Source organism: Sinocyclocheilus rhinocerous, unplaced genomic scaffold, assembly GCF_001515625.1.
Source record: "Sinocyclocheilus rhinocerous isolate Xijiao unplaced genomic scaffold, SAMN03320098_v1.1 scaffold904, whole genome shotgun sequence".
NCBI lineage: Eukaryota > Metazoa > Chordata > Actinopteri > Cypriniformes > Cyprinidae > Sinocyclocheilus > Sinocyclocheilus rhinocerous.
In genome coordinates, this window is record NW_015658509.1 from 629014 (window position 1) to 640874 (window position 11861).

The 11861-nt window shown below is 35.7% G+C and overlaps 1 protein-coding gene across 3 annotated transcripts in view; it reads left to right on the forward strand.

Annotated features, from left to right (window-relative positions):
- The window catches only part of mob2b (MOB kinase activator 2b), a 44147-nt gene that overhangs the window by 14392 nt on the left and 17894 nt on the right, over positions 1–11861 (forward strand). Inside the window, exon 1 of one of the 3 annotated variants that reach the window (XM_016530574.1) lies at positions 6408–6837. The exons of 1 other annotated variant lie outside the window; for it this stretch is intronic. In XM_016530574.1, the coding sequence (XP_016386060.1) occupies positions 6743–6837 (95 nt within the window). In that variant the 5' untranslated portion in view covers positions 6408–6742. Of the gene's footprint in view, positions 1–6407; positions 6838–9928; positions 10223–11861 lie in introns of those variants that run through there. One more of the 3 variants, XM_016530573.1, reaches the window with a different exon arrangement.

Below are 11861 nucleotides of genomic sequence, written 5' to 3' on the forward strand. Positions count from 1 at the left end.
TGTTCCAGCCCATGTGAGCATCATATCCATAATGATACGTGTTTGGTGGAAGACGCTGAACACAAGTGCATGTGTTAAAGCAGTGGAATAGCGTTTGGTTTCCCTCACGAACACACACCCTGCTCCTGCCTGGGCTTGCAGAGACGCACAGGGTTTCCTCGCCCCGTTCAGGCTCGGCTTGTTTTGCTGTTGAGGGTTTTATCCACACGGTCTCTTGTGCTTTTGTCTCTGCAGCGTTCCCTCAGCCACCTGCCGGAGAGGAGCAGTGAGCTCGGGCTGATTGGCTGGTAATGGGGCATGGGAGGTCATTAGCTTTCACTCTTTTCACAACTGGCTCGGTTTGTGCAGCTTCAAAGGCCTTATCTCTCAGATACACTGCAGTGAATCACTCAGGACTGGCATTGCGTATTGAAATGACAGTCAAAGTGAAATTTGACCCAAGAGCCAGGATCAAACCTGCAGGTGCACAAGACTTTGAGACACTGGCCATGTTTGGGTTTAAGTGCTGGTATACTGCATACTGGCTTCTGTCAAAAAATAAATAAATAAACGTTTAATATAATGTGTGTAAATGCAAAATGAATGACTATGTATTAATGCAATTAAAATATAATGTATTAAATTATTATGATATATTAATAAGTAACAATAAAAATAATAATTCAGTTTCTTCTGTTTAATTCAGTAATTATTGCATTCTGGCACTCTTTAAAAATAATGCATTTATAAACACTTGAAGAAATGACAACTAAACACTTGGAAACGTATCTAAATGTAATTAATTACTATATATTAATATTAGCAATAAATTATGTATTATATTATTATAAATGTCAATTTAAACATATTAATAATGCTGTTTGTTTAATTCAGTGTTTGCTGTATTTTGGCTTTCATTAAAATACATTTTATTAACATTTTTGTATATAATATGTATATGTAATGAATTACTATATATTAATATTATTAATAATCTGTACAGTAGTATAATATATGATACAGTGCTACAGTAAATTATAAAATAAAATAAAAATGTTTAATTCAGTAAGTGCTGTATTCTGGCTTACATTAGAAATAAAATGTGTATATGTAATGAATTACTATATATTAATATGATTAATAAGCTGTACAGTAGTATAATATATGATACAGTGCTACAGTAAATTATAAAATAAAATAAAAATGTTCGTTTAATTCAGTAAGTGCTGTATTCTGGCTTACATTAGAAATAAAATAATTACACTTATAAACGTTTTTTTATTTAATGTGTCAAAATAGAATTAATTGCTGTTATATATGATTAATTTATATATTAAATGTTATTCAAAGTTAATAATAATAATGCTATTGTTATTAAATCATATATAAAGGAGCAATTAAAAATTAAATAAGGACATTTAAAAAACATGTTTTGTATATTGTGTGGAAATATAAATAATTGCCAATGCTATATGTTAATAAATTACATGTTAAATGTTGATGATGATGATCATAATAATATTAAATTATAGTAACAATTAAAGTAATAATGCTGCTTGTTTAATGAGTACTGTCTAAAAAAAACCCTACTATTTAGTGTAATTGTGTCTAAAAATAGTCTGATTAGTTAATGGGTCAAGAAGAGATACATTGTATTGCAGTAAGAGTTAATTTGTCACAATTGAAAGGGAAGGTCAAGTTGTGTGCGTTGCATTATGGGATGGTTGGCTGTATAATGCAGAAGTGGTAAATGTGGAGAAAATCTCTCTCTTATGGCAGTTTGAGTTGAGTCTGCTGTGAAACGGTGTTTTTGAGTCGATCCAGCAGATGGAGCTGAAACACTGAGGCTTTGCTCTCTGTTAGTGAAACTAGACCACAGCCACACGCTTCCAGACATCGGTATGGTATTGCTGTGTGGATATGAGCATACAAGTGCAGAAATATGCACTCATTTGACTTATTAATTACTTCTGTTCATAATGAGTGCATATTTTAATGTAGATTAATAAAACATGTCAAAGTTCAGTTGTATTGTACAAGTGTACTTTCTCTTCCGCTGTGGGTTCGAGTGTGTGCGTCCCCTATCTAGGGTTTGTGGAGACAGGGGTGGAACTTTAATAAGATGCATTAACCTTCTGCTAAGATGAAGTAAAGGCTTCATTAATATTTCAGTCAGGGTCATCTGAGGCTGCGTCCGCTCTCTTCAGCACAGAGATTTAGATCCGATCAGCGCTCATCAGGTTCATAATGCATCAGGATCCGATGGGAATGGGAGTGTGGAGAATGGCTCGTTTGTCAGAAGTTCAGAGAGGCTTCAGAGCCGCTGACCTCTCGTGATGTCAAGAGGGACAGAGCCTTATATCTGTAGGCAGTGACCGATCAGCTCTCAAGGGAACCGCTGATAATATAACGCGCAGTGCAGAGCGTCTTTTATATGGTTCAGCACTTTTTCTACTTAGATTTCAGATTTTTTATATTGATCATGCACTGCTCAGCTCTAAAAAGCACTGAACACACTTTGAAACTAAGGCACTGTAACTGTAGTCTGGACGATTTGTGCAATGTTTTCCAAGTCATCTGATTCTGAAGCCATACAATAACAGACTATAATAATTTATGTCCTTATGTCCTTATGATAATCAGATATGCTGAAGAGTGGATGCCAGTAACATCAAATGCCATTTAATACAAGTCATTAGTAAATGTAAACCTTGAATTTTTCTTTCTTTCTTTCTTTCTTTCTTTCTTTCTTTTAAGAGGACTTATTCCTCTTAGCTTTCTAAATGTCTGATTATATGCAGACAGCTGTGTGTGTGTGTGAGTGTGAGAGAGTGTGTGTGTGCATGTGTGTGAGTGTGTGAGAGTGTGTGTGTGTGTGTGCGTGCACGTGTGTGTGCGTGCGAGTGTGTGTGTGTGTGTGTGTGTGTGCACTACTCAAATCCTCTGTTGTTTTCCAAGGTGTGGGATTCATTAGCATGGCTCTATTTTTGGAGTGTGTGTCATGGTGAACTGAGGATGAGATGGATGTGCTGTAGATTTGATCACTCAGACTCGTTCGTGTTCAGTAACCAATCAGGACTCTCTCTGGAGTCTCTGCCCGCCGTCCCGAGAGCGAGTCAAGTCTAGCACGTCCTCACATTCCCCGTTTGGGATGAACTGATGCTAAAATTTGCAGTGTTTGGTTTTATAGCACGGGCTGGTCTGGGCGGAGCTGCTGTGAGTCCGTCTACACCTCCAAACCTCATGATTTCCCTTCATGAACAAAGTCAGCAGTGTGTCCCGAATCCAGCGCGCCTTCAAGGACCAGATTTAGGCTTTAGAAAGAGCTGAAATAGTTATTTGTGTTGCGCAGGCAATGGCAAGTGATGGGGATTGTGGCTCAAAAAGCAGAAACACCAAACCATAATATTTGAGATTTTTGGCTTTTCATAAAGATGTGAACTACATCTAGTGACCACATCACCTCAGGTTTGCAACACTGTGTTCAAGACAAGTATACCTTTGTGAAAATGAAGTACACTTCAGCATACCTTTAGAAAGAGTACTTTTTATGGAGATAATATACTTTAAAAGAATATACTTAAGTGTGAACTGAATGTAATGTTTTCAGACTCTTATGCATGTTATTTACAATTAAATGAAAACGTTTTATAGTTCCAAATTTATATTGAATGCACTTAGTTGAACATATGCTTTTCTAAACCACTTAAGTAGGACTTCAGTATATCTTTGTATGTAATTTCATTATTACTTCTATTGTATTTGAAATATGGTGAAAGTTACTGCTTAATGTGCTGACAAGCAACTAAAATACACTTTAATGTCATTTGTTCAAATTTGTATGTCATACACATTTAAATATATTTGTAGTGAAGTTGCAATTTGGTACAATTAAAATGTTAACCTTAAATGATTAATATAACTTTCAAATATCAAATAACACACTACAGTTAATGAAGTACTTTACATGTGCATTAGTTTGTTAGTCAACACATCAAAATAAGTGTACTTCTTTCATGCACGACAAAAATATGTTAAATCATAATGAGTTAAAATGTACTTTAAAGTAGAACTTAATTTGACATTAATAAAAGTGCACTTTTTAAGTGTACTTAATTCATGACTATGTTTCATAACACACTTAAGTACACTTAAGTGGCATTTTATATTTTATTTCATTAATATTATATTATCAGCAAGTACAGTTTTTTTTTTTTAATCTACTTTTAGGATTTGAAGTACACTACAAGTGTACATTCGATACAATTAATGACTTATTTTTCACAAGAGTAAACGGTGAGATTAATGATCTTAATTGGATTGTAGGACATAGTGGAAACCACTGCTTTGTCGACTTTCTGTAGCTTTTATTAATTTCTATTCTGTACTACAAATGATTTTCATTTTGTCGTTTTGGTTGTTATAACTTGATGAAAGAGTGGAAATAACCGTCACTGTGTTTAATGTTATTGTGAAGTGATTGTTATCTGATGCACAGCAGTAACTGCCAGCTCTGGATTGCATTACTAAAACCGTTTCTGCTGAAGTTTAGAAGGTCGGGATCTTGCTCTCTGATCAGGTAAGGTTTGTTAAAAGCGCTCTAATGCAGTGTAGATGGAGGGATCCCAGTTGATTTGCATTAGGGGACTGTGAAGTATGTCAGGGTTGCACAGCGAGAGACCTTCCACACATAGCTCCTGCTTGGCCATTGTTTTGCCGCTGCGCTGATGGACATCGCAGGTATCAGACGGTTACATAACTTCCTTTTGAGATCCTCTGATGGGCTGCCAATGCACAGTGAAAGATCTCTGCAGGAAACCTTCTCTTTATGCACTTATGTTTTTTCTGACAAGGTTTTATCCCGCCTATGTTCGAGGTGCATGCCATGTCGATGGTAATTCTTCCTTATGTAGTTTTAGTTTTTCTTCCTTTTGTATGGAGTCTTCAGTGTGATGTGGGAGTGCTTTGGTGTCACTTACACACTCAGAAGGAGAGATGTGAGACTGACCTGGTGACTCGGGGAACGTGATGTTCTTGTAGTGGAGAGTCGAGTGGTTCTGTCGAGAGTCAGTTCTGTTAGAATCAGCATTCATTCACTCCTTCCCTCCCTCACTCCCTCCCTCACACACACACGCTCGCTCACTCACTCACTCCCTCACTCCTTCCCTCACTCACTCACTCACTCACACAACACACACTCACACTCACTCACTCACTAAGCCTTCATTTATTTGATTAAAAATACAGAACAATACAATAATATTATGAAATAGTTTTACTATTTAAAACGGCTGTTTCTATGTTAATATGTTCAAATGTAATTTATTTCTGTGATGCACAGCTGTATTTTCAGCATCATTACTCCAGTCTTCAGTGTCACATGATCTTCAGAAATCATTCTAATATGCTGATTTGCCGCTCAAGTAACATTTCTGATTATTATCAATGTTGAAACCAATATTTTTTGTGGAAACTGATACATTTTATTTTTCAGGATTCACAGATGAATAGAAAGTTCAAAAGAACAGCATTTTTAATGCATTTACTGTCACTTTTGATCGATTAAATGCATCCTTGATGAATAAAAATAATTTCTTAAACAAAAAAAACGTTTGAAAAGTAGTGTAAATATAAAGCTTTTGAAGTAATACAAATAATACATTCATTTATATTTTTGAAATAGAAATCTTTTATAACATTATAAATGTCTTTACTGTCACTTTTGATGAAATTAATGTGTCCTTGATGAATAAAACTATTAATTTCTATTTTAAAAAAAAAATAATTTACCAACCGCATACATTTGAAAGGTAGTGTATGAGCTCTGAAAGGGTATTGTCATTTCATTTTTTTTTACAAGAAAGAATCAGTTTTAGTTCAGTCTTAGAGTCTAAGTTTGATACAAGTGTCCCAAAAAAGTTTTTTGCATATTACACAGATATGAAAAGCTAAAATGCACCATATCCGGTGGTGATAAATCATTCATCTCACATTTGTAGGGCGCTGTATATTCCACAGAAATCTCAATAAATGTACATGCATTTAATAGGAAACACTGGCCTGAAAAGTAATTCCATTTTACTGAACCGAGTGCTTTAGTCCAGCTGAGCTTGAGCTTGGAATGAGGTTTCAGCTGAAACGGCTTCATCTCCTCCAGCGAGCTGCTCTTTTCTCAGTCAGTTTCATTATCAGTAATATTTGAGGAAGGCGCTCGCGGCTTCGTGACAAACAGAAATGCTCGGCTGTTTCTTATTGAGGAAGCACAGAAACACAGGAAAGCTGTTCGTGTTCAGCGGAGCCCAAACAATGCATCGCCACATTCCTGCTGCTCTTTTTCTTAATGAACAGGAAGCAGTGAAAGTACAAACCCTCAGAAGACAAACTTTAACCCTGAATATTCCCACTGCACTCTGTAAGCATTATGTAACGCACAGAGCTTGACACAAACATCAGTTTTGAAGTTCAAAGTGCAGATTCTCAATATGACTTTTGAGCTCCTTATTGTTCCCGGAGTGCATATTGCTGTCCATTAATGGTTATATGTTGAAGACTTCGCGTCTTGGTGAAGTGCATGGTAATCTTCATGGTTTAGGCCTCCTTATCAGCAGCAGCAGAACTTATCCAGAAACCACATCCGTAACTTCCGCTCTTTCACCCGACGGCTGTGAAGTTCTCGCACGTACGGCCGGGGAGTCAGACGGCGTGGATGTTTGTTCGTTTGTGACAAATAAATAAGAAAAGTAGGGTGAGGAAGCAATTGTTCATGTTGCGAGAAATGGAGAATAGCGAGGAAGATCCGCCCGTTGATTTCGAGAGCCTCGAAAGCCCTCATGGTCTTCTGTGGACGCTCTTCAACAGGTACTCGGTTCTTCTCAGGCAATCAAACAATGATTGTGCTCAATATACAGAGCTCTACACTGGCGTGTTTGCACAGGAGAACTTGACAAGTTGAAAAATGTTGTTTTTCTAGGACTGGCACTCAGTCCTGAGCTATTTCGAGTATTTCTAACATCATTCCTTAGGTGTATTTTCACGATTCTCCTTGTATAATTAGGGAGTCATTTATCAAAAAATGCAACCTAATTGTTCAAGTTGCGTTTTCTTTTTCTTCTTTGAAACACACAATAAGATGTTTGATAGACTGTCCAAGCAGTTAATTTCCATGCAACACAAGTGCAGATTATTACTACCGTCAAACACACACTAAAACTCACAGATCGTCAACACAAACCCACAAAATATAAGCTCAGTTTAACTAGAAGAAATTATGACGTGTATATATTACTATTATGTTCTCAAAGTAATACTAATTTAAGGAATATCATACAGGAAAGTTATTTTTTATCTTTTTTTATTTTATTTATGCACTTCTGTTGTGCAGCATTTTATTTGACAAAACAAATGCACTGTTTTTTTGTAATTTATTGTATTTTGAGTTGATTACATTTTAAATAATTGTTAAAGTTAAGTTTTAAATGATTGTTTAAGTTTTATTAATTCATTTCATTAGACACCATTTCTTGATGATACCTTTGTAATAAATAATAAAATGCAGAATTCAATAAACATTAAATGGAAAGCACAAAATGTAGGGAAAAATAAAAATGATTTCATGGAGCCCTAATTTAAAAGGAAGCTACTCTGTGGAGTGTAGTTATGTTTACATTCATCCTCTAACAAACATGTGGAAAGCATTTCCTTAACCATTAATGGTAACATCGTGATAAATATCGATATTTTATGATATGGAAAAAAATAATAAAAATAATATTGTGATATTTTGCCCTAATTCAGAAGACTTTTTTTAATCAAAAATTTAAATAAATAAAATCATCTAACTGGGGTTGGTATGACATGCTGGTGAATAATTTTTGTATATTTTTGTTTTTTAATGTTTATAATTTTTGTATATCTATTGTGGCGCTATTTCATTCCCTAGAGAGATTGTACTGGTCAGCAGAGTTAAGGTGCGGTCACTTTTACTGGTGTTTGTCAAAATTTCGTAGGTAAATTACAGTCATTTCAATAGGGATTCACTCGTGAGTGGAAGTTTTCCCCATGCAGATTTTGCAACGGGTTCAAGTTGGTTGTGCAAATTTGAAAGCTTCTTGGTTTGAAAGTGACTTTTGTGTGAGCTTCATACATCGCCACACTATTAAAAATAGACCTTTATTGCATGCAAAGTTCACCTAAACATTGCTAATGTGACCACACCTTTAGAAGTAAAGATCCTTTTGTTGCTATATATATATATATATATATATATATATATATATATAGTTTTTATTACCTCATATATATATATATATATCCAAGATATGTTGGTGCCTATCTTAAATTCCTAAAGCATTGAGTTTACTAAGAAAACATTCAGCACGCTGCGGCTTCTTTGCGTCACTGCTTTCGTAAGCTGCTCTTTCATTTTCTCTCACCTGTAGAAGCAATGAAAGCCTCCTCTGTTCTGCCTCCCTGCCCCTGGTTTTTTTCCCTCCTGGACAAGCCTCTCCTGTCCCGCTCACACAGGCCTCATTATTTCACCACTCCCACCTACAACCTGACGTCCGTGCCTCATTTTAGAAAGCACATTAATGATAACCCTGCCTTGTATTAATTGAAAGATGGCATGAAATATTTCAAAATCACACCTCTGGATTATTTAAAACTTATAAAGGTAATTTATAAATGGTGGCCTGCACAAGTGTTTGGATTGAAAGTAGCAGGCAGTATATTAACCGCGTTGAACACTTTTAGCATTCTGACCTACATTTATATGCTTCATGGATGCCTAAAAATAAGCAGACATTTATGCTATGGTGACTAATATGTATATACTGTAGATGCACAGTGTAGCAGAAAAGCTAAGAGGGCGCATGCATGGAGCCAGGGAGGCTGTGAGTCTCTATGTGTTTGTCTGTCTTGGCGTGCTGTTAGAGGACTAAAATACTAGTCCCGGGGCCAGACTGGCCCTTCTGGCTTGTCGAGTCCGAACATGCCTTCAAGCCCTGCAGGAAAATTCCAGCCTGATGTTCCACTGTAAATTACATTGTCATAACACAAATTGCTACACAGCAGCAGCATCCAGTGCGTCAAGATTTCGTCAGAACATGCGGTGAAGCAACCTGTTAAGGAAATGCTTCATGGGAAGTTGACATAGCGAGCGGTTATAGCGGTGCCCTGCACTATACTCAATATAAAGGTATTTTAAACAACATTTTGCTCATTCTCTTATTACTATGCATGCATGCATTTTTATGACCATCAGTGCAATTTATATACTATTGTAGTTTTTGTTAATATTAAATTAAAATGTTTAAAAACTTTAATAAAAATAAATAAATAAATGCATTGATAATCATATTTTTTTGTAATTTTTGTTAGTTTTTTATGTCTGTATAGTTATTATGAAGTTTCAATTATTAGTTTTAGTTTACTTAGTATTAGCTATTTTAGTATTTCAGCTTAAACTAAATGAGAATGTGTAATGTTCCTTGGCAACTAGTTGAAATAAGTTTATATCATATGTATATGTATTATTTCCCTTCCATAACTTGAATTTAGGTTTTTTGAAATCTTGAATTTTTGGTTGGTTTTAAGTTTGTTTTATTTTATTTATTTATTTGTTTGTTTTTCATAAAAAATGTCTACTAAAATCACTACCTATAAACTTTAATGAATTAAGTAAATAGTTTAGTGTTAGAATGGTTGAAAAAAAAAGAAGAGGTTTCCAGTTAGGAGAAAGCTGTAAATTAGACACTCATATGCGTGATGAATATAGTGTAAAAACTGAATTATGCATTATATTATTCCAGTAGAACTAGTGGAATCATATCTGTTTGTTCCACAGTTTGAGTTATTGCTGTGGTTTTGGAGGAAAGTCCAGTTATGCTGCACCCAGATCGAGCACATTGTTTTCTGCGTGCAGTGAATGTGGAGAGTCACATGCATGAGGTTTTTTTGCATTCCAAATATTGCGCTTTGGCCCCGCCCATCCGTTCTGTGATTGGTCAGAAGTTTGGCCGAAGGAGAAGCACAGCAGAGCGACTGTTTTGCATGCAATGCTCCTGAAAAGTCTGGAATCACTTCATCAGAACCTATGATCGCGTTCAGAGGCGCGTCCGTCAGCAGCGTTTGGAAACATGGTCGGAGATCACGCCATAACCGGAGACGGCGCGCTCACGCAGAGGTCCCCCAAAAACGGATTAAGCTGTAAAATGGTCCTTCAGGCGGTGGGCAAAGTGCTGAGGTAACTGTCTCTGTGCTCCTCTACTGAGCTCAATGATTTTTCTCTCATTTTCTTCACGGTGCGGTGGTGTGTACGCGTTACGCGCGCGTCTGCTTGACGGAACAGCTTTCCACTAACTTCTGATTGTTAGCAGCGCACCTTTAATGTGCGTGTAATCTGCGTGTTTCTCAGGTTTCTCCAAGCTGTAAGGATATATGATCGTTCCCCGCGAGGCTCATAGATCAGTTATTATTAGAATGAATTGCGGCTTGGCCAGCGCGGTTATTTCTGTGGCAGTGGACCAAAAGGCGCACCGGTATTTTTAGGCACCATATAGGCAGTTTATATATAAATTACACAAGCATGCTTTTTAGATTACACAAAAATAGTTATTTTGATACATATGATACAATATCTATTCTGAGTCCATGTAGAGATGAGTTTAGTGCCACTTTGTTGACCTGTTGCCGTCTGATCCACTGTTTGTTGTTGAATGTGTAGCTAATATGAATACAAACATTTTTTTGTTATTATTTTTAAAAAAAAGTATGAAATGTATGCAGTACGCATTGTATCAGTAACATGATGTTTACAAAAAAGCACCATGTTTAAAAAAATAAATAAATGTACAACATGCTGTGAGATTTTATATGGATAGGAATTATAATATGAAATAATATATAACACTGAAAATCATTTTCTTCACACATGAATTGGAAAAGGGAAGGCGCTATAGGTTGCATAGAGCAATTATTTTTTAATATATTTTATTTTTAATATTTTATGTCCTTTGTCATATTTTCAGTCAGTTTTAGTAACTGTTGACATTAGTGTTTATTTATTTTTTTATTATGGGTTTGTTGTGTTTCTTTGAGTTGTGAATACATTGTATGTGTATGTTGTACCAGTAGTAGAGAGAAAAATAAAAATTTCTGTGAAAATGAGTTAAATAAATTTCTGGGGCCCCTAAAATAACATAACATAATAAAAAATAAAAAAAATTAAATATTAGCATTACAATTAGCTGCTTGAACAAAATAAATACATAAATAAAAAAATAAATTAATTAAATAAACCTTTGTATGTATCAGTGGTGGAGGTAAGGAATTACAACTACTCACGTTACTGTAATTAAGAAGTTTTTTCGGGTACTTGAGCTTTTTTGAGTATATTTTTAAAGCTGTACTTTTACTTGTACTTAAGTACAAATTAAGCAAAATAATCTACTTCGTTACTTTTAAATCATAGTTCGTTACTGAGTACGCCCACAATTTGAATTGATATTCTAACCTTTGACGGCACTTCAGTAGCTAATAAAGATATCCGATCGTAAAGGGACCAATAACAGCCCTGATATCTAAAGCGCTTCTCCAAGCTGCGTCTCTCTCTCTTCTCTCCGACAGCGAGTTTGACACGCATCCGTCTCCTGTCGATTACAGAGTCTGAATGTCCGTGCTGGGTTACAGGTATTACGCATAATTTTAATCATACATCATATGTACATAACATGAGAACACAGTCATGTAATAACAGAAAACTGGATGTGAGCTCTCAAATAGGCCTAATTTATACAAATGAGCTGCCTGTGCTCTCACTCCGATATGCTTGTGCGCAGACTGTGTGCAATCGCGATCTCTCCGTGCTTTTAAAGTAGAAATTA